This window comes from Parambassis ranga, chromosome 15 (assembly GCF_900634625.1).
Source record: "Parambassis ranga chromosome 15, fParRan2.1, whole genome shotgun sequence".
Classification (NCBI taxonomy): domain Eukaryota; kingdom Metazoa; phylum Chordata; class Actinopteri; family Ambassidae; genus Parambassis; species Parambassis ranga.
The window spans coordinates 9,310,882-9,334,594 of record NC_041035.1 but is presented as its reverse complement, the minus strand read 5'-3'; the positions used below and the strand labels follow the sequence as shown (position 1 = coordinate 9,334,594).

General features: G+C 44.4%; 2 protein-coding genes across 9 annotated transcripts in view; one reads left to right on the top strand and one right to left on the bottom strand.

Moving 5' to 3' along the window:
• Positions 1–23,713, top strand: part of LOC114446975 (transcription factor COE3) — a 65,051-nt gene that overhangs the window by 38,511 nt on the left and 2,827 nt on the right. For 2 of the 8 annotated variants that reach the window (XM_028422910.1, XM_028422903.1), the window contains exons 7-14: positions 275–356; positions 2,293–2,434; positions 6,920–7,050; positions 7,148–7,274; positions 17,575–17,663; positions 22,554–22,619; positions 22,838–23,009; positions 23,327–23,512. In XM_028422910.1, coding sequence (XP_028278711.1) covers positions 275–356; positions 2,293–2,434; positions 6,920–7,050; positions 7,148–7,274; positions 17,575–17,663; positions 22,554–22,619; positions 22,838–23,009; positions 23,327–23,512 — 995 coding nt within the window. Of the gene's footprint in view, positions 1–274; positions 357–2,292; positions 2,435–6,916; positions 7,051–7,147; positions 7,275–17,574; positions 17,664–22,553; positions 22,620–22,837; positions 23,010–23,326; positions 23,513–23,713 lie in introns of all 8 variants that reach the window. The other 6 variants (XM_028422902.1, XM_028422907.1, XM_028422909.1 and 3 more) reach the window with 3 other exon arrangements.
• The window catches only part of LOC114446976 (methylated-DNA--protein-cysteine methyltransferase), a 37,266-nt gene continuing 30,073 nt past the window's right edge, over positions 16,521–23,713 (bottom strand). The window contains exon 6 of the transcript XR_003671807.1: positions 16,521–16,537. The gene's annotated coding sequence lies outside the window, so the exon portion shown is untranslated. The remainder of the gene's footprint in view (positions 16,538–23,713) is intronic.

Below are 23,713 nucleotides of genomic sequence, written 5' to 3'. Positions count from 1 at the left end.
TGCACAGGGGGTGTCCTGGGATTAAAGAGGTGGTTGGAATATCAAGTGACTTCCTGTATGTTAGTGGCAGATGGGTGTTAGGAAAGACCCGTGAACTCAGGTGAGAGGATGAGATCACAAAGGGACTGATGAGCCAGATTTGAAAACGATAATAAGGAGTTTCACGTCCCAAACAGACATATCATTTACGTCACATTTCTGACTGCCATCATGAATGTATGAACTGTTGAGCTTTAAAGTTTATTTTTTGTTTTTCTTCTGTGATCTTTTTCAGATTCTTCCTAAAGTTCTTTCTCAAGTGCAATCAGAACTGTCTGAAGAATGCAGGGAATCCACGAGACATGCGCAGATTCCAGGTGACTGAAATCTATTTCACACATATCGTGTCTCTCTTTTATACACACAGGTGTACAAACACACAGCTGCTACACTATACTAAGTCACAATGACACAGAGTCACATATGAATACATATATATTTTTTTTATTATTGGCACTGAAAGAGGCACAGAAAAAGAGAGAGTGAGGGATTTTGTGTCCTGTGCACTCTGGACAGAATATTTATTAGGGAATACCATCTGACACAAATAAGGATATAGGATTTAAGAGCACCATCAATTGTATTCCTGACAGCTTTCTGAGCCTCAGCGCAGAGGGGAGGACGATCCAACCACATGTAACAACAGTGTTAACTCAGGATCTGTCTGGCAGCGGAAACGCATACCTTCTTGCGCACACACAGGAGCATATGTTTGCTTTGTATCTCTCTCATACTCACCCACATATGCACACACTTAATATCACACATATGCAATTCTCTTAAGCCATCTGAAACTCATCATTACAGAGGACTGACAAAATGCAGCCATTTACACTAAAAGGACACATCCACTGAGCACTTTTCTTGTTTCTTTAACCCTCTCGTATCTAATGTGTCAAGCAGTTGAGCCTTGAAATTATCGACCACCCCACCCCCCACACCCCACACCCCCGCCTCCTGCTTATCTATTTAACCAACCATCCATCCAGACTACCCAGACATGTTCACCACATAGCAGCCCGCTAGGTCAAGGTGAGACAGCGAGAGTTTAGTGTGATTTGTCCTATCAGGGCAACGACAAACTGCAGGAGGGGCGTTCGTCACTGACAGCACTGTTCTGTGATAGACACATAAGCCAGCATCCTCCAGGAGGAAGCCCAGACATGAAACAGACAAGACAGGGTGTCCCCTCCTGATGTCACCACCATCAGACCTCCCCTGCCTCCTCAAATCTTCCCTCAGGGTGAATGTGGACTGATGCATGACAGCCACCAAGGGCTTTCACCTCTCACTTCTCTGTGTCAAAAGAGATGCAAGTTTTTTAGCATCATTCACTTCATGATACTACTGTATATATATAGTGCCTTAAACAAGATTTGTGTTTTTTTAAATTGTTGCTGATGATCATCCCTTATCTTCCAGTCCAACAGTTAGTATGCCCCTAAATAGATTTAACAGATGCTCCAGCATAGGTGTTTCTCTGGCCAAAGTTGTGTATTCTGCATGCCTTCCACTCTACTTATTACCCCCCAAAACCAGCTGGAGGCCAGAAAGGGCCCAATCCATCATCCTCAGCTTGGCCCAGCTCTGAACCTGCACACAAGAATGGAGCTCTTTCACTTCCCCTTCTCTCTCCCCCCGTCTTCCTCCTCCTCCTCCTCCTCCTCCTCTCTCTATACCCCCACCCTTCCCAAACCAACCCAAAAAAAAATCACCCCCCTAAATTCCACTGCTACACCGAGGTCACTTACCGGCGAAGCAAACCTGAGAGGGGCTCTCTGTTTCCGGCTCAGAAACACTTTGGCCATTCACATGCGGGCTCACTGTTTGGAATGTGGTGGCCAAAAAACAACAACAAAAATAAGCATTATGAAATATGGAGTGTGGCTTGGAATTTGATCCTAGTAAAATGTTTGTTGAGTGATGGGATGGAGTACGGTTCAGTTGCTAATGACTCCAGTAATATTTTAAAAGGGAGGCCTTCCTCAAATAGATGGACAGGCTGATCAATATTCCTGAGCTTCAGCTATGATGACAGTTGGTGGAGTGGGTAAATGGTATTTTAGTGATCGAAAAGTCAATTAGCTGTACACAAATGCAAGAGAGTGAAAAGCAAAAACAAAATGGCAGAGAAGCGAGGTAACTGTAATGTGATATGTCCATAGAGGTTTGACAATAGTAATCAATAGATGCACAGACCTGTATGCATTTTTTTTTGTCTCACAGCTTGCTTTACTCTGACTCTTCTTTCAGGTTGTCGTATCGACGACCGTCAATGTGGACGGCCATGTCTTGGCTGTCTCTGACAACATGTTCGTACACAACAATTCCAAGCATGGGCGAAGGGCTCGCAGACTCGACCCTTCAGAAGGTACGCCTCCTTATCTGGAGAATGGTAGGCACATTTTTACATCTTATAATTTGCTACGCTCTTTTTCATTTTTTTCCTCTTAGTTCCTTTTAGACATTTTTCCCATTTTTTTCCAGATCACATTCCTAGTTCCTTCTAGTTCCTTTTTGTTCATACATCACTTGAATTTATACTTTTTAAGTTGCTTTTTTTTTTGCCTCCCTCATACCATACGTCTTTTTTTCTCGACTGGAAATAGTATGCATTACTCAGTGTGTTTATCATTTCACTAATGACGATGATAATACTCAGGCTAACTTAAAAATGTTATACTACTTCCAGTCTCCTAATGCACCTACATTTGTCCTAAAAGCTTATGTGAAACATGATCAAATTGCTGAAGAATTTGGCTGTGAGGTCAATTTCCTGCCATTGGGTTCTGCAGATTTAGCTGTGAGAGAGCTGAAACAGGGAGAGGAAGGAGAAAGACAGAAAGGAGGGGTGGGTTGATGGTGTGTGTGTGTGTGTGGAGGGGAAGGGGGGGGTGGCCTATGAGAAAAACAGAACTTACTGTTTTTCTTCCAACTGATTCCATATGATAGACTGATTGCCTTCTCAGCCAAAAGAGAGAAAAGGAGGACCACCAAACCATGGGAAATCTAAAAAGTAAAATGCACTAAACGTAACCTTTTGACCCCCGTGGCCTCCACATGCAGATGGGAGCACACACGGCTGAAAGATTGTAAGAAAGAAAGAAAGAAAAAAAGAGATGTAAACTGACTTAGGCCAATTGTGCAAATTGCTTATCTTCAGATTTCAAGGGCCAATTATGGCTGGGCAAACAGTTTATATACACCACTGACTAAAACAAGCTTCTCTACACATTAATGGGCATTAATGGTTCTATCACCAAAAGCAAATGTAATGTTTAATACAACAACGACTAATACAAAAAAAAAAAAAGACTAGACAATTAATATATCTCAGTGCTCTCCAGTCCTAGTGGGGGAAAAAGCTAATCTATTTGTTTTTGTCTTTATTAATGACTCCTCTACTGGAGAACAAAATCAAATAATTAAAGTCCTGCCCGGAGCACCAAAGTCATTATGTTCGCTGACGTTCTGTTTGTGTGTTTCACGTTTATGACACGATAGGTGTGGATCGCCTAGCAACCAGTTTCTTAATGAGGAGAGCAATTAAAGAGGTTGAGCCCTCGCCTCCATGTTCCCCCACTCCCATGAGACTCCTGTGTTTTCTGTGTATGTGTGTGTGTGTGTGTGTGTGTGCACACATGTGTTCTTTACAGGTTACCCCAACCCATCCTTTTATTCCTCTCTTCACCACACTCTTCAAAGCAGCAGAGTGACGCCCCGTAAAGCAAGAAAAGACGCTATTGTCAACCGCCCAGTTGAACATGTCTTTGTCTAATAACTTTAATACACCTTCCCTCTGCTTAACTGCGTGTGCTCTTCAAGTTTTTTTTCTCTCTCTCCCTCTCAGGCTCAGCTCCATAACAAACTAATTTAACATGCATCAACAGCCAGCGATCACTCACTTTGTTTGAGTCAACCTTTAACAAACAGAGATGTGACACATGAGAAAAAGGGAGACCTGGTCATAAAATGTAATTCCAGCCATGTCCTCCACTGTGCTTTGACAACTAGCAGGCAGACAGACAGCGTGCTTTAAATTAGCAACACATTCTTCACTGGGCGAGAAGCCTCAGATATGTGACCGAGTGAAACACACAGAGGCATCCTCTCCTCAGCTCTCTCTGCACTTGTACCTCACATTGATCAATAAGTGCTGCCCCCTGTTGGCGCAGAGAGGGCATAGCCAGCGTGGATGACAGGCTGATTCTCACCATGTGACATTTTTGTTCACTTGTGTGTACTGTCACACAACAAGCATATTATGCATTCAGACACGAACATGCTTTGTGGCTGCCTGTCACTCAAACATGTATAGATTCAGGCTCAAAGGTGCATAAACATGCTCACAAATAGCTGAGTCTTTCACACACAGCATCACCCCCCTCAAGCACACACACACGCATGAACAGCATCAGCACCGACACACACTCATAGACACACGTTCCTTAGCTCAGTTCCACCATTATAGAGCCCCAGACAATATAGGAGACTCAGCATAGAGCCTGCAGCGCCTGCCTCATTTGCATGCCAAGTGGCTGTAATGCTGTTAGGGTTTATGCAATAAAGACAAGTGAATCCAGACTGCTGGGCCTAAGAGGAAGAAAGAGAAGGAGAAAAGAAGGGGGGAAAAAGGATAGGAGGAAAGGAGAGAGAAAAGGGGAGAGTACAAGAGAGAGAGGCAGAGAGAGAGTGAGAGAGAAAGAGAGAGAGAGTCAAAGGGAACAGATGGCCCAGGGAGAGGTAAAAGGTATAATCCCATCAGCTGCACTATCAACCGACCATCTGGACATCCCACAGCACAATTACAACACATTTCAGCAGGCAGAACAAAGGACGGCTTCACGGGGCCACATCAGACCTGTTTGAGTGTCACAATACTAGAGCTAGGACCTCCTCTGCTCAGATCTCGGATCAGTTTTGACGTCCTCCACGGCGAACCCTAAGCAGAGAAGAGAAAGATTAGAACAGATCACGCATGGGCTGCCCCCGCGGTCAATTCACAGCATCTCAAAATGAATTCGACCACACAAACAAAACAATACAAGCTGTGACACATGAATTCGAATCGAGTTAATTTCCTCCACTGTAGCCCAAAGTTTGCAAAGACTTAGTGATGCAACACTCAGACTGGCTCTTTGCATCCTCATCCGTCCACTCCTCATGATGCCTATCATCTGCTGAGGGGGGCATTGTGCGTGTCTGTCATCAGATCGCCTGTGCTGACTGTGTAATCCACTTCGCCACGGTCCCCATTCAGCACATGCTCCCCTCTCTGTCTGTGCATTGAGACATATGCAAATTTTTTAGGCAGAAGGGTGGACGGCTTAGGGCCTCAGTCGCTGCCTCTCCATGGGTCCTTCTGTGTGTGGGAGGGGGCACTGGGATTTCCGTGGTGGTGCGTCTGTGTGTGTGCGTGTGATTGTGTATGCCTGTCATAGGTTTCAGGCTGCAGCTGCCCCCCAACAGTCCCCGTCACCATCAGGCCCTCTTCTTGCCTCCTCCTCCTTCTTCCTGCCCCCCTCCTCTCTCTCATCCCCAAAGTCAATTTGTTTACAGTAATTTTGAAGGGTGAATTATTTGCTGTAATCGTCCGCACTGATGAAGGTCAGGCCCTTAGAGGGGGCCCAGCATGCCCATAGAGGGTTGGTCCTCTTTCAGACGCTCTGCTTCGCAATTAAGGAAAGCAAATGTCACTCCTCCAGGCCTCACAAATGAAAATCTGTACGAGGTGATTAGCATGAAGTCAACAGCGCCTGTTAAAGTCAGATTCCCTGTAGTACCAATGTGTGTGTGTGCACTTTATGGGCAGGGAGAGAGAGCAAACATGACCTGAACAGACCCAACAGCAAGGCAAACAAAGGGAGATGTCTTGTCTGAGGTGATCCATACAACAATGGCTGACTGTGATTTACTTACTGGATGGAAAGGATAATAGAGGTTTAGAAGTGAGCTTGTAAAGAGAAAAAAAGGGGACTTGCTGAAATAGTTGTTCACATTTTGAGGTTCAGGGGGAAAAAAACATGCACAATTCGCAATGTATTAAAAGATATTGATGGAAATAGATTAAATTTGATATTGCTGTTTTATGGCTAGCTGTCATGCTATTTCTGTTGTAAACACGGTGTTGTGCTGAACACCATATTAAGGTAATGCATCAAATGACAGTGAATGTGAGGCACCAGATCACTCAAATTAGATTATAATAACAACCCAGACTGTTGATGAATGACAGAGCTACGTAGCAGAAGTCATGCCAGATGAAAAGCATTGTAATAAACAATATGAAATGGATTGAATCGATCACAAAAAGAAAGAAAACTCAATCTGAATAATTCATGAGTGCATTTCACGTTATGAAACCTGAAACTACACTGAGTGAGCCTGCACTGTGCTGCACATGCAGAACAAAGGTAATGAAATAACATGAACCAGCAAAGCTTTAGCTTGTCATTTCCACTTTAACAGCCTGTATCCTTGACTCATTTAAGATGTGTTCAACTTTGAAATTTTTACTGTACATGCGGGTGCATGCTTAATCAATTCTGATAGCTGCATGTGCCCTGACACATAATTTGCTCCATCAAATCATTTTCCTGGTGAGCCTGGCGTTTAGCCTTTGTGAAGTGGACCATTTGAAGGGTCTGCTTAACTACACCACTCCAGCGCGCTGATAAATGATTTTGATTCTCGTGCCTTAAAGGACAAATCCATCATTTTTTTTCCAGGGGCAATTTCCATGATATGTCTTTGTGAAAGAAAGACATGTAGGGCTGATCGTAGAGGTGATGCAGTAATGTGTCGGAGTGGAAGGAGACATGCTCCCGAGTGTTTGAGCCTAGGTGCTGAATTTGCTCTTCTCTTTGTCTTGGATAAGCAGCCACCCCATGCATCAAGGCTATCAGCCCCAGCGAGGGATGGACCACTGGAGGAGCCACTGTCATCCTCATAGGGGACAACTTCTTTGATGGCCTACAAGTTGTGTTTGGCACCATGCTTGTATGGAGCGAGGTATGATGTAGATATGAAGTATTTTAAAAGGCAAGTGTTCTGTTATTGCAGGGGGGGCTCATTATTTCCTTTCCTTTCCTTTTCCTCTGCGATCCAGCTGATAACTCCACACGCCATCCGCGTCCAGACTCCACCTCGGCACATCCCTGGCGTGGTGGAAGTCACACTGTCCTACAAGTCCAAGCAGTTCTGCAAAGGTGCCCCTGGGAGATTTGTCTATACTGGTGAGTCAAAACCTCCTCTTCCTCTTTCTTTCTTCCTCTTTTCTACAGGCTTCTGCTCTACCCCCCTACCTCCTCCATCTCTCTCTCTCTCCCTGTCTCTGGATGGAGCCCTCAGCACCAAGTCCAGCCACTAATAATGAACTAACCAGTGCACTGCTTGCTGAATGTTAAATGTGTGAGATTTGCACTGCTAGGAAAAAGCTGTTTCGCGGAGGGGGCTCCTACAAGTGCAACTCAATCCCCCCTCTGACCTGCCATCATACAAGGGCGTTGCCAAGCTCTGTTAAACTCAAGCTGTCAGGCTAACTCCTTCTGCCAATCCTCTTTATCTGTCCTTTAGTGTGACAGATAATGCGTTCTGCTAATTCTGCGGATTTTGTAAGCCAAAATGTGGTTTCATTTTTTTGTGAATCAGATTAGAAAAGCAACGTCTTAGCTAAATGCATGTCCAAAGTTGTTTGACATGAGGGAAGGTGTGCAGGGAGTTGAGAGACGTGTATGTGAGAGAGAATGTGTGTGTGTCACACTCTAAGTAAAGGATCTGATTATCTTGGCTAACAGAAGGAAGTGGTGGTCTTATCTGTCATCATTGGTGAGGAGACAGAGGTTGCGGAGGTCAGAGCCTGTCTGACCTGGAAGCCTCTGTCTGTTCCAACTTTGATGGGCAGAATGAAACAGGGGGGTGAGTCAAAGCACTTTCACTTCCCCCCAGTCAGCCAGCACTCCCAGGCCTGCAGCAGCAGCACAGACCTGGCCTTGAGCACTGCAAGGCCATGGAGCCCCCCCGCTCTCCACCATCCCACCCCTGAAATCCACGTCCAGACCCCTCCATCCTGGGGCAGCTGTTTCTCATCAAGTCCCCCCCCCTCTTTCTCTCTCTCTCTCTCACTCCCCAAACCTCCACACTACCACCCCCAGCCATCCGTCCCCTTCTCCTCCAACCGTGCAGTCTGGCCCAGCTCTCCTGCATTTAACCTCCCTAGCAGGAGTGGAGCAGAGGCCAACAAGGCACTGGGATAATGAAACAGGAGTGTAGTGTGTATGTGTGAGAGAAGTGAGCGAGGGCAAGGAAGTGTGTGTTTGTGCGTGTGTGTACATGTGTTACTGCACAGCCCTGAGAAGGTGTATAAGTTAAGACATTAATGGCTTCTATAGCACCCTAGTGAAAGTGCCAGGTCCCTTAAGAACAGACCCCATTAGTCACAGAGGCTAAGCGGATTGGGATGATTACCATCAGGTTTTACTGGGGAAATGTGTCCCCTTCTCTCTATCTGTGTTGATTTTTCCCCCCCATTCTTCCTCTCTGTCTTCCCTGGGTTCCTACTCACTTCCAGTTAGTATAAAGATACAATTACCCCTGGAGGCAACGGTGGTACAATTGATTAGTGCGGTGAATTAAAAGAGAGAGTCACCAATAGACAGGTCCGACTCCTCTGCTCTGCTATTCCCTGTGTGGCTCACCCTGATTGTATGGGAGGTTGACGCTTCAGAGAATGGAACCATTGAAGAGAGCAGAAATTAGGTATCACTGATTTAGTATGTACAGTGATTGCTGGGTGAAAAGCATGTTAGCTGCCTCTGTCAGGCAGTAAAATGTGAATGAAAGCAGGAGAAGTTCTTAAGAATGAAACCACCTCTGTGTTACTGTAACGTAGCAAATAGACTTAAAATGACCCAGAGTTACAATCATGCACTACATGGGTTAAAAAAATGGCATGTAGTGAAAGAGTGCTGTCTTAAAAGGCAGAGAATGTTCCGGTGTCATATTGGAGAGCACCATGTGCATATCAAAGGTCTGGTTATCAAAGCATATGGCTTCAAGCGTGACTTGAGAGGATGGCTTGAGAGGAGTGCCTTTTTAGACTTTTTTCTTTTTTTTTTTCCATGTTGACTCTTCTTGCACCACCACCCTAATTGTGGAGATTTAACTCGCTCAATTTAAGAAATTATCACAAATTACCAAGAGTCAACACAGAGGAGACTGCAGTCGATTCGAACAGCAGAGGGACACGTCCTCACTCGGGTTAGCACCCTGGAACGGCTCCAAAACTCACAATCCATTCTCAGAAAGAGAGCACCCTGTAGTGTATGTCAAATAATCCTGTTGGCATTGACTATTGAATGTTTAAAACACTAATGAGACAAACAGACAGACTATATAAAACTTTAGTAGGCTGTAGTTTACTGACTGCTTCCAGGAGCTTATGTTTCTGGCCTGTAATTGGCAGTTTTTTTTTAAAGCAATGACATATGGCCTATTTTTTGTTATTTTACAGTCCATACCTTTTACCTTCCAACACAGTGTTGTCCCTTGGAGCTTGCTAGCTTGTCCTCTGTCTAATCCATGTATTGGTTATCCATTGGTCAGGACAGGACTGGTAGAACCAACTGTCAGCAAGGTTGTAGAAAATCAAAAGGAGAAAGTCCTGGCTGTACCTGAGTCAATACTTTATTATACTCTACACTTTATTAAGCCCTGAAAACAGCACACACTGGTTTGATTACATATTATTTTTATAAACAAAAAGAACCAATTTTCAGCCTCATTTGCAGCCCCATAACCTTTTTACTGCATACTTACAGAAGTGTATGAAAGAGTAAATCATAAATAAAAACTTGACCGCACAATTTATCCAATTTAAGCTCCTAATTGCATCAGAGCTTTTGGTTTTCTATCTTGGCCAAGTTTCCACGAGAGCTCCCCTCCAGGGGCAACGATGCAGGCCCTTGGTTATATGGTTCTGCAAGCAGTCCTAACACACTCAGCCACTATTTATCCTAATCAGTGACATCCACATAACCAGGATTGCTTAAAATGAACCCCTTCCGCGCCCCAGAAAACGCACATTTACCGGGACCCCATTTGTCATGGGTAAATTGAGGGTCAGTAAACTTCGCCTGTATCCTCCAGTGGGGATCCAGGACATGCATCATAACGTTAGGAGAGAATGATTGGCGAAGGCGAGCTGTCACACATTTGTCAGGGGGAAGGGAACATTATTTGCTAATTTCCCAAGCTGGGCACTGACAGGGTGCTTCGTCTTCAGACCTTTGGTGACCAGCATGGCTTCTCAGCTATTAGTACAAGTCAAGTGTTTTTTTTTTTTTTTTTTTTTTTTTTTTTTGTTCCTTCACTGTAAAGCGGCAGTAATAAGAGCCATTCGTTCGACCTCACAAGACTGCGGCACACTGGGTGAAGGATTTTTGGATTGAACAGATGCCCCCATACAGCGAGCTGTTGTTGCCAGGCCTTAGTTGTGGCCAGACAGCCTTGAGGGCTGATGGATCACAAACTTTCCTTGTCAAGGTGACGCTATCGACTCCACTGCACCAAAATCTGACAAAATGGGTATGAGGCAGTCATTCATCAACATAAGGACAAAGGGGTCATGTGTGCTTCACTCAATACTGGTGGAGATCAAGAAATGTCAACCCTGTAAGGGACTGAAAAGGATGTGTTGATAGTGAGGAAGTAAGGTCTCCTCCTAGATACGCTTCATGTGGAAATCTGAAGCAAAGCAGAGGTATAAATAGTGATATCAACATCCAAAATTAAACTCACGTCTTGTTACACTCTTGGAAAGAGGAACAAAATGTTTTGAGCCTCCTCTCCCTAAAAAAAAATAATAAATAAACAAACAAACACAGACATCTTTATCAGAGCACATCAGATCGAGGCCCTGTGCTGTCCAGTCTGCGACTCGGGCCTATCCTTACGTCTCCTCTCCACCCTGCCGTGGCTTTGAAGTCCCAGACTTACAAGCAGATCAGATGGAGAGCTTCCTTTTCATTTCCTGTCCTGCAGGGTTGGGTTTGGTGCTCCATTGCTGGTCAGTAACGGGGTGTGGCCAACAGTAAAGATATGCTGTAATCAGAGGCATTCAGAGCGGTATGTAAACAGATCAGCTTCTGAGGCGGATTTACAAACACACACCAAAGTACTTTGTTGTATATTTAACTCCACACAGCAGCAAAAAATTCCCCTTCCAGTATGAAGTATGAGGTGCTGCAATGAGAAAAGGATGACATAGGCATTTATAAATGTCATCGCCACAGTCAAGTGGGTTGTAACCAGTTGGCACAACAGTTTTAGCATGTGTCAAACCATGTTATCCACTAGCCATATCCCCATACCTGCCTGTCTCATTACAACGCTGGTATTTAGCACTAGCTCCACAGGAGTGAGGCAGACGCTCGTTGCCAAGTTAGATGGGCCTGGTTTGAAGGCCTTGTGAGCTTGTGTGGAGCGCGACAAGGTTCCACGGAGGAAGGTCCTTGTGTCCAATTAGAGAGCTGACGTGACACGTGCTCGCACTCCCCCACTGTCAGGCAGCTTGTCAGGTAGGCTTTGAGAAGCACACTGTGGCATTATTCCACAGCGTGTTATCAGCAAGTGACCTGTGAAATCCAGCTCCAGGAAATTGATTGAAATAAGTACTTGCAGTTGAGCATGTATTTTTCCCCCATTACATCTCTCTGTGAAATGTATTGTGGTTATCTTTCAAGAGAAAAATGAAAGTATGGCAGTATGTGTGTGTGTGTGTGTTTTTTTCTCACTCTCTCTTTCTCCCAGTAAGGATGGTATTCATTGATTTAATTTTAATTGGACCCACTTTTTGTCCCACAGTATTGTTAGAGGTCTGTTTTGTAATGGTTCACAAAATGGATTGTCCTCACTAAGTCACAGCATCAGTCCTCTACCACAGGAAAGATAGACAGAGGAGGTGGGGTGGTGGGGGGGCTCTTGACAGACGAGAATCTTTTTTCCTCCTCCTCCTCCTCCTTCTTTCTCTACCTCCTCTTCTTGCCCCACTTTCAGTATGATCCACACCCAACGGGCTTTAAAAGAACTCCAGCCCCCGCCGCCCACCCCCTCCGCTGCCGCATTTTGATTGAAATTCATCGGCAAGTTTATTGAGAAATGAATGAGGGAGGCAGCGAGGTATTGACTTTGAGAGGAAAACACAACTCATCTTGAATGAGGGGGAAAATGCGGCCGTAATTTAGCCGTCATCGATCTGTGCCCCGTCCATGTATTGATCTTCATTTTACAATATTAATTTGCACTTGCAATCAGCTGTGAAGTGAACCCATTTGATTTCTGTTGGCCGGTAATGTGTGAAAGTCCACTGACGTCCTTAGAGAAGTGGCACACATACTTTAGATGTCATCTAAGAGGATTGAACAGGTGTCTTCGGCCCTTTTCTAATAATACAGCCGATATGAAGGGGAGTCAGAAATTATGGATGTGCAATCTGTAACATTGCTCCCTTTTAACCGTGTTAATTACATTTTATCTGTTGCAGGAGCAATATCTGCTGGAGACTGTAACTGTCTAGGTTTTTTTTTCCATCTGTATTGGCGCAAAGTTCATGAAATTTCAATGAACATTGATCTGTCTCCATTGATTTATCTTAACTGCAGATCTTTGAAATTTTAATTTCCTGTTCATCTTGAGACTGCTGGAGATGGAATCACTGAGTGATAACTGGCTGCAGTGGATGGAGATGATATGGTCAGTGTTGAAACAGATGAGGTTTGCTTTGCGTGGGTTTGCTGTGAAAAATACAATTTGGCTTGGCTTGTTTTCAAGATGGTCTCTACATCTGCATGCGTGTTCTCTGTTCTCTCAACATGTACTATACTGTGGAGCAGCAGCATGACTTATGAACGCCTTCCTTGTATGCACAGTTTTCAGTTTTTAACTCCTTACAGTAACACTGAGAGGATATTCACTCTTTCCGCGTCTCCAGTAGCTGAATATCGGCGAGTGAAGGTCATTAAGTGTGTGTTGATGCTGTTCTGAACTGCATTCATCTAACAGACTGCAGGTGCCTAGAAGGCTTCAGTTAGACTGTTTGACAAGTCGCAAATGCAATAACACTTGAATGAACTTCTGCCTGTGCTGTTTATCTGTCTCCCCCTTTCCAACTCCCACTCCACCTCTAATTTGTGTTAAGGGGAAAGAAAAAAATAACTGCTCAATGGTGTAGGAGGAGTGGAGATAAGCTCGAAGCAGTTAAGTATAATTAGCGAAAGTAATAGCTGGCAAATGGCAACAAGGCTAGGTTTTTATCTCCTGGAAAGATAGAGTTATCGTAATAAGCTGTAATGGCTGGCAGGAATGCTAGTACTCTGTGCAAGCTTCCATTCAGCCTCATAGACTTAACAAGGAACAATTTCCCTTAAATTTACTGCTTTGCTCAAACATTTCCCTATGTTTATACCCCGATACTGTAAGTCAATACATGTGTTCAATCCACTTTTATATAGACCGAGGGCACACAGAGGTGTATTGCCATGTAAGCACTTCTGCCTGCCAGCGTCAGCCATGTTACACTGTTCCTGTAGAGCAGTTACTCATGTCCTATTTCCAGAGAACATGGAGAAGGAGCAGCAGACCACACTCAGATGCCATGTACACACACCATCCACTCTACATTTTAAGTAAAGTGACGAGTCCGAGGCAGCGAGAGGAGCTCTTAGAGAAAATGCGCTAGTGGCTTGAAAAGGACCAGCAGATTAAGGCGTCAGATCAAAATAAGATTGGGAAGTGCACATTCCAGGCAGAGGAATTCCACTGAAGGCCTGCCACGGACACCTCTGCGCATGTGTAGTATTCAAAATTGGATATGGTCACAGCTGTGCACCGAGTCATGCATTCCATTTCTTCATATTCTGAAACATGATCATTCACTCTCCAGAGAGAGGGAGGAAAATTACTAAAATATTCATAAAAAATGTTCTTCCGAACCTTCATGCAGGAGAAGCTGCCTCTCCTTTGTCACTCATCTAGCTGATTTTACTCACATGTGGCAGTAATTCTTCCGCTTATCAGCTGTTTAATTCAGAACATATTTGCTGTCACTTATTTGTCTTATTACATTTGTAAAATTTGAATTATCACAAGCAGGGGGGGAAAAAAGACATAAGCGATATAATTGAACAAAACATGGAACCTGTCTAAATTTGAGCAGAAAATGAAAATTCTATTAGTCCCTTAATGCTCCCTCTCCCCTCCCCTCTCCATGTGCTCTTCATCTCTCCTGCAAAGTATTCAAATTCAAGCCCTGCCTTACCTCCCTGTGTCTCTTTTTCTCTAATTATCCATGAGGTCAGTAAGCAAAATGGGGAAGAAGCCAGGAGATCAATACAAATTATCCCTGAGCAAACCAGTGCTGACAGTTTGAATTGCAGCATATGTTTACCCAAAATCAGGCAATTTATCTTAATATCAGGCGAGTAATGCAGCAGGGGTGAGAGGTCACACAATCTCTCCACCTCATAATTACCCGCCTCTAAAACAGGAAAGTGGTATTGATTGGCCGCGGGCCGGGAAGCGGGCGTGACTGGAACGTGCCAGCGACTCCCCACCACACACACACATACAACCCCCTCTGCACACACATACACAGACACACATACACACACCCCTATCATACCTCCCTCCGTTCTTGGTCCCTCCTCCCCTCGGCTAGACTCCCCACCCAGTGCAGAATTTATGGGATGTGTGTGGAGGGTTTCATGTTTCCTTGCAGCAATTGAGAACCCCCCCCAACCCCACCTCACCCCTCCTTCTTTCACCATATTGTGTTGGAAGGACAGGGAGGACCAAAACAAATTTTGGCATGCATGGAGTCATGCAAGGGCATCGCAGAGCCGGATTTGCTCTTTAAAGGAGAGTAAAGTTTATGACAGAGTGTGAAGTTTGGAACATAACGGCGTGTCAAGGATTAAAAAAAAAAAAAAAAGTCATGGAAGGGGTGAGAGGTGGGGGGTAAAAAAAGAGGGGAAAGGCTGCTGTCAATGTGTGTGGTGTAAGAAAAAGTAAGATGAGCAGCACCAATGATTCTTGTAAAAGCTCTCACAGATGAAAGAAAATCTTTGCTCGGGAGGAAAAATGTGCACAGCAATGCAACGGCTACACACATTTATTGTCTAGATTGAATATAAGTGCTCAGTATATATCATCAGCGGCTCTTACAGGATTATTGACATTGTCTGTGTCTGTCTGCACCAATGTACATGCTATGACTACAAAACTGTCAACTCATCAACTGACAGCACCGTTTAGTGCTAATGCAAGTCTCCATCAGCTGTCAAAAGCATTTGCATGAAATCAATAGCAGATGGCGGTCTGTGCCACCAATTTCATTACGCCGGGGTTGTTACAAAGATCATCTCCATGATAGATGAGATGGCGACATGTCGACATGTGGAGATCACGCCTGATGCCTGAGCTGCAACTGCTGAACAGTGGGTTTAAAACTTAGACAAGTTTAAATGTGATTTTTTTTTTTAGGGAGGGTTTTGATAATTGATTCAGTATAACTTCACCTCCAAATCGTCACAATACCTAAGGTCTGCATGTACAGTAGGGCATCATTATCATTGCAAAGGCACATCAAACAGAACACCTCTCCCAACCTAGGTCTCGTCCTGTACTGTACGTCTCTCCGGCTGTGTTCCCAGCATGCCTGGCGGGTTGTGTAGGCCCCAGCTGAGGCAGAGGACAGGAGAGCGTGATGTATCACCCTGAGAGAGCCCACTGACAGCCTCTGATGATGGATGGCCTGATTATGGAGTGCTTTTTACACATACACAATTTACATCACACTGAGCAGCGGGGTCTGGCAGGGCTGCCGTGCACATACACTCTCTCAACCGGGCACTCACACACACACATGCATATATCCACACGTGTATGGGACTGCCAAGAGTGCATAGATAAAAAGGCAGGAGGGTTGGAAATAACAAAAGAAAGGGGGCAAATTCCTTCCTACAGCCTTGTCATGTACGATCAATATGGCAGATCAATCCTTTATTAAGGAGAAGATGGCTTTCCCTCACATTCCGAAGCAGACCTTTGTCGTTTCGGGACACATGATGACATGTCAAATCAGATTTCCAGCAGTGTATGTTGTAGTGGCGTTGGGTTTATTCAGGTGTGTCTGGCCTATAGGGTCGAATACCACTGTATTTGTAAGCTAGATCCTTGCTATCGATTAGCACCCTGCATTGTCCATGCTTGAACACATAATTGCTCCATTTGATCACGGTCGAGCTGGCAATTACTGTATTCAGGTTTTGGCACAAGCGGTGCATGTGTTCGATTGTACGCGTGTGTGCGTACATTGTGGAAGCTTGTGTTTAGATGGGAGGGAACAAAAGAAAGTATGAGAAACATAAATGTTCGCTTTCCTGCCGTGACTCCCTGGCTTGTGCTTCAGTGGCCCTGCCTGCTTGCCTGTGTGTGTGTGTGTATTGGTGGGGGTGTATGTGTCGGGGGGGTGGCGCTTGCTTGCTTTCACATTCTCTGGTGTTCAGCAGGTTCAGCGAGCTGTGCGGTGTTAATGCTGAAATTACATGCTGAGTAATGAGTGATGGGCCAAATTACAGGCTGAACAATGAATAGAGGCAGGCAGCTCTTATTAGTCTCCATAGAAAGCCATTGATTTATGAAGCGCCTTGCTCGGCGGAGTTACTCTCCTGAAAATGATATCTACATTGAGAAGTGATGTTCTCTATTAAGTCGTTCCTTCCCCCTTTACACTGCTCTCCTCCACCCACCCACCCCCCACCCCCCACCCCCCACCCCCTCTCCCTCCTTCCCTCCCTCGCCTTGTCCTGCCTACGAGTGTACACATGATTGTTTAGAATCAGGCGGAGCTGTAAGGAAGCCTTCAATTACCCATTAGGACTGTCAGACATAAAACGCCCTGCTCTCACCAAAGTCTGGGTTATGATTCATTTACTTTGTGCCACTGATTCATCGCCCAATATGCCTCATGCCCCAGATTACTATTTGAGGGGTGGGAGAGATTAATGGCTTTGTGGGATCTGCTGCCGTATTTCACAGGCCCAGTGTTGCAGTACAGTTGGTGCAGAAGGGTGAAATGACAGCAACTTACACTAGATCAATGTGTGGACAGCCTTTCACAGATTATTAAAACTCTGTTAGATTAAAAGAACCCCGCTATGTAGTTTGCTGTAGTCAATATTCTCAAGCAGATATAAAAAGGGGGGGGGAGGGGTCCCTCTGAAGGCTCCTCAGACTGATGTAGGTCATCATGGCTGTTAATGGAATAGCACTTGGTGACACAAGTGTCAGAGGAACCTGTGTCATTTTCCATCAGTGCTGATGTTTCATAAAACATCATCTCACCCCTGAGGTTTCGACAAAATTAGGCATTCTGAAATGACTTTTGTACCGTAAACTCAACAGATTTCTCAATTAGCCTCTTCCTGTCTCAAAATTAGCTCCGAAACTAATTTTCATCTCCTCCTTTCTCTCTTTCAGCCCTGAATGAGCCAACCATCGACTACGGTTTCCAGAGGCTGCAGAAGGTCATCCCCAGACACCCCGGAGATCCTGAGAGGTTACCAAAGGTCAGTGCAGTGCCTCTGGTGGATGGGGGGAAGAAAAAAATAATAATAAGCAATCTGGATCATAATGTCTCAATACTCTGACGGATAAACAAAACAACATTACCACCAGCACAGAGCGCTGTGACCCTCGACAGCTTTGCTCCACATATGCAGCTTACCCACTAACCAGTGTGGTAATGGTATTGGTTTTGTGTGTGGAGAGAGGCGTAAACTCTCTGTGTGGTAAAATAGCTCAATCAGGCGTTTTCCTCTCCAGTAGTCTGTGGAGATGGTAATCTGGTCAGAAACGACGTCTGCGCCCTCATTACCCCACTCATGTTTTCCTTTCATTTTCTGCAGCTCGATTTGGTTTAATCTTTTGTTTACAGAACCCTGTGCCGTAAACCCCCTAGTCTTACTGCAGCTAATAGACAAAGACTGCATGTTATTATGCTTTGGCTTTCTTATTGTTTTCTTTTGAACCTGGGTGAAGGAGTTGAAAGCCACATCAGTTTTAGACACACTGGTGTGGCTCATAAACAGGCTGCCATATTGAAAGACCCGAGCGTGAAAACTGAGGCGCAGAAACTCTTTGATTCTTTTATTCTTTCACTCCTTTGATTTTTGTACTCTTTCCATTTTCTATTGATAAAATCTATCTGTGTGTTTTCACTAATTGCCACCCCTGCCAGTAACCATTTTGATGACTGACGTTCCAGATGTGTCATGTGTAATAATATGACTGATTAGTACATTCAGAACCCTCTCGGCATGTAGTAAAGTGGAGGCCACCTCAGAGTTTTAATAATACTGTAAAACCTTTAAAGACCTTATCTATTAAATCCCAGCATGCAACACAGCAATATCATTACTGTCCAACGGACAATTTAATAAAGAGCAGGCTGTGTGGTAGCTATAGATGTTTGACCAAGGCAATGTGGAGGAATGGAACATCACAGCCAGTCCCTGCTTCAGTATATGAAGTGTTTCAATTAGACCTGGTCCCTGTGGAGGCAGGAAACAACACCTAGACATGAAATGTTACTCTAATTTCAACTATAAACGTAGACCAAAAGGTACACTTACCTTTAATATCCACATGGCTTGATCCATCTCCACAGGCATCACTTGTGAATCTCTACTCTTTCTTTACAAAAAATCCACATCTTTCCAACAAAAGAGATGTTTAACACAGCTACATTACACAGGAACCTTACTTCTTTCCTTGAATACAAAATGTCGTTGGCTGCAAGACAGATTTTGACACCGAACCCGAGATTAGTTTCCTGGGTTGTGCGTATACTTAATATAGCACGGTCTCCCAGCCTTTGCATGAAACAATCACAGAGTGAGATGAAACCCTGCACTTCCAATAAACAACATAAATATTTGATTTGCTCTCTAATGGACCCAAATATGGGGTTCAGGGGGCATGTAAATGATCCCACCGAGTGATTCGTCATTGTTAAGCTTGCCATCTGAGGGTCAGCTCTCGGGGTCAAAAGCACATTCCCAATAAAACAGCCTGCGGCGGCAGCGGCTGAGCCTGGCATGTACATTTGGAATGAGAACAGAAGCGGCATATAGAGAACAGCCATTACAGGCTGCAGGTGAGGTAGGGAGACTCTATAAAAAGAAGATAAAGCTGGAGGACGTGCGGTGTGCATTAGCAGAAAGGCAAATCGACACCAAGCCCACTCACCGCCTCTACCCCCCCCACCCCTTCCCACACCCCACCCCTCCCATGACTTCACCCTCCAGTTGATAATATTACTGCGCTATTGATTTCCACCAGCCTTCTCCCTGGGACCAGTAAGACACGTGGTAATTGTAAGGAGACAGAAAGCCAATATGGGAGTGCTCATGGATAGCAAGGGATGCACGCTAATATTGTTGCTACACAGAGAAAAAAGGGGGGAAGCTGCCGCTGATTGAAGTTTACCTCGTAATTCTAAGACAACATCGTAGATGACAGTCTGACCCTGTGGGAGGAGTGGAGATATAAAAATTCAATGCAAAGTCCAGGGTGAATATGAAAGTAATAAGTGTGAGCAGTCAAGTGATGAGAAAGGAGATTGGTTTGCGGGCATCGCGTTAAGTGAAGAGAGACTTTGGAATTCACCCTCCTTTTTAAGATCTTGTTATAAAACAATTTTCTATTCATAATATAAAAAAGACAATTTATAATACCATTTTGTGCCCTCTGGCAGTAATGGACAAATAGACTGGATATCGCATTATATCACACTCAATTTCTCTCTTCTGTAACAAATTAGATTCATTATGAAATTAAAAGTGGAAACTCAATATTGTTTTATTATTAAGCTGATTGCTTTGGATTCTTTTCTTTCCTCCCAAAATGAGCATAAGCCCATTCCTTTCCAATTCTTTGTGTAATCCACAAGGAGAAAATATTACAAATGTGTTCATGTCAAGCAATTACCCATGTATTTAAATGAATCTCTCTTCCTGTGCTCTTTGAAGTACCTTCATCTAATGGCCCTATGCTTCTAAATGCATTCATTACCTCAGGCTAGAGCTAACAGAGTAATTGCCTTACAGTTTTATAATGGCATTAGCACTCCAAGCTACATAACCTAGGCCCTCTTTTATTAACTGTGATAATATAAATACAACATCCATGCTAATCTAGTGCTTGAAGAATCACATTGGGGCTGTTTTAGACCACCATCTCCTTATTGTTAGATATTTCTTATCCTCAGCAGCAATAACGCAAACTGGCGTCTAAATCTGCGGTGATCTGTCATCTGAGCAGCGGTGGAACACGAGACCTTTATGCAAAGCACGGCAAACAATAGAAGAAATCTGTCACACATTTGTCACAGAACAACAGAAATCATTTGAAGCCTTTAATTGTTTCAATTTAACATGGTGTGTTCTGATATGTCTCCATGACAAGAAAGCCAATTACACTTATGCCGGAGCAGTATTGAGATTTACATGGAAATGCCCTCAGAACACTATTCCGTGTTAATCGTATTCACAGCGTGAGCTGATACGCATGAAAGCGTCTCGTCAGAAGAAAACAAACTTCTCCCTTGATTGGGTGCAGCACTTCTCATCATCCGCGGATATGACTAGGTTGCCACTTAAGCATAGCCCTGCGAGTCAGCTTGGTTAGTTAAGACACCACGCGGTAAACGACAGATTAAGGATGAGAGGCAATATCGTTTTCTCTCCTCCTTTTTTTCCAAGCTGTCCTTATGTCACTGCTGCAAAGTACCATATGGACAAGGAGGGAGAGGACGTTTTACAGAGAATGAAACATGGCTTGCGAACGCGACAGTCTTAATTGCTTTAATTGTTGTTTAAAATTGAGAGCCATGTAGGAGATCTTGAAATATGATAGAATAGATTATTGGTAATTATTAACTGCAGACAAAAAGAAAGAAAACCACTTTATCTCACTCAGCAAGAGAGAGAGAAATCTGTTCTGCCTGATGAGAACACATCAAGACAGCTGGTCCTCTCATTTAGTCTACCTGCCTCACGACAACCATAATTCTTTATTTGTATGCAAACTAGATGCATGCAACGTTGAGCATACACACCAATTTCAGAGGTAAATGCCCATTCTAAGAGCCACCCATCCGGTAACTTGGGGTGGATTAAGCGATATGTTTCTATAAGAGAGCATGGCATACGCTGGAAGTGGCTTCTACAGTGATTCATCTTGATAAATCAAGGACTGTGGTAGATATGCTCCTCAGGATGAAAGGGCCCATACACACACTCCGTACACACTACATACACTGTGCCTTGGAAATGCAGGCCAAGTCTTGGAGGCCGCTGTTTGAAGGCGCGAAGGCTGTGTTTACATTCATTTACGGCAGCTGCCGTCTTAATCCCACACTGCTATTGCCAAGTGATGGAACACTTCAGACAAATTACCGAGGCCCGCAAAAGAAAACACAGCGAATGTGGGAAGAAAACAAGCACCATCTGAGATGTTTCTGGTGACAGATTTGCATTGCTTTTAACCAGAGTTCTAACAGCACAGTCGACAAATCTCTGCTCTACAGCAGGTGACAACAAGCGAGCATTTTAAAAACACACGCAACAGCCATGTCTGCAACTCGCTTTTGTCAGATTAAATGCACTCTAAAAGGAGGAGAAGGGTTTTCATACAGCATATTGCCTTCTGTATTATAGAAAACAAAGAGAGCAGTCTGGTTGCTTGAGAGGGATTTAATTGTAAGTGCTGAATTCAAAGAGCAGATAAATACACACCAACGGGCCAAACCCCACCTAGCTGAAAGCCCGAAACAGAGTGGGGGGAAACGGGATCCGGGGCCAACTCATTTTCAGTGTTAAGAGCCAAAGCAACACAGCTAATCCGCATTGTCAAGCGGGGGCAAGCATGCAGACATGGATAAGACCACATCCTGAGCATCCGTGTCCCCAAGGCACAAGCACCCAGCTCTTGCTGGATGGGAAGTCATTTGTGAAGTCCTTTGCAACAGCCAGTCAAAGAGGTTAATTGAAAAATTCCTTAATGTCATTACAACAGAACTAGATTAACCCAGAGCTAATTCACTTTATTGTTCTGAAGAGAGGGGACTCGGCGCTGAACTCCGGTGCAAACGTGAAGCCCAGAATCAGGGGTGAGGTGTTGTTTTTAAAGGACTATGCCAGTTTAATTAAGATAGGGAACATTATTCACTGCTCCGCATGGTTGGAAGGAGCAAAATTGTAGCGCTGTATAAATGCAGCACTGGTGCCTCTTAAATCAAGGTGGCGTTTATTTAGGAGGTCGAATATGTAAACACTTCTAAAGCTCCCCATGACCCTGCTGTGTTTGGATTTTGTTTGTTACTGTATGAAGCGCCGGGATTCTCCCACATAATCTGTTTGGGTCTTAACTTTTGCTCTGCCTGTTTTCCTCATCAGGAGGTGTTACTGAAGAGGGCGGCCGATCTTGTTGAAGCTCTGTATGGAATGCCCCACAACAATCAGGTCTGTGTGCACACGGCTGCTTACACCTCTGCTAAACAGCTGAAATTTTACTGATAGCATGACCAAAGGCTATTTTCACCACTGTATCTAGAACAATGTAGGCTTAAATGCATTCAGAGTTAACCATACAGCCACAAACCAGGCTTCAAAGAGAATATATACACAGCTATAAAACAACCATAAATAACAAAAACCTCTGCCTTCTCTGCGCTTCTCAGGAGATCATTCTGAAGAGGGCAGCTGACATTGCCGAGGCCCTGTACAGCGTTCCCCGCAACCACAACCAGATCCCCTCTCTCGCTAACACAGCCTCCCACGGCATGATGGGAGTCAACTCCTTCAGCAGTCAACTAGCAGTCAATGTGTCTGAGTCACAAGGGAATGACCAAGGTATGTGATTTAGGGGTATGGCTCCATAACTTTAGAGGTTCTCAAAAGTGCAGGCACCTGCAGAGAGAGGGGGGGCCCTTCAGGGGGGTTTACAGCAAAATGAGAAATAGTTAAAACACAGGCAGTTAATGGGTCCAATTAAGTGCCCACTTCTCCTCTTATTAAACTGTCATCTGCAGCATGTGCTGATATAAAAATGTTTGACTGCAGCAGTAAAGTTCCTTTGTCATAATCGGTGAAGATTTCCCTGGTAAATACTACGCAGAAGAGAAGAAATGAATGAACACCCTTTTCCCTTTTCTACCTGTGTTGTTCAGTGGGCTACAGCCGGAACACCAGCAGCGTGTCCCCCCGGGGCTACATCTCCAGCAGCACCCCACAGCAGTCGAGCTACAACACCGTCAGCAACAGCATGAATGGCTACGGCAATGCCGGTATGAACCTGGGAGTGCCAGGTTCCCCTGGGTTCCTCAACGGATCCTCTGCCAACTCCCCATATGGAAGTGAGTAGCTTGCCACTATTGCACGCTGTAGTAGCACTAAGCTGCTGCTGATTTAATTCCAGCTTCCCACATTCATTTTCACTTCTATGAATCACTTCAGACGGGGATTTATAATATTATTGATGCTGATAATATGTTACCGTTGTTTGGTTTTTAGTGCTTCAGAGAACACACATGTAGCTCAGAAATGCAGGAATATTC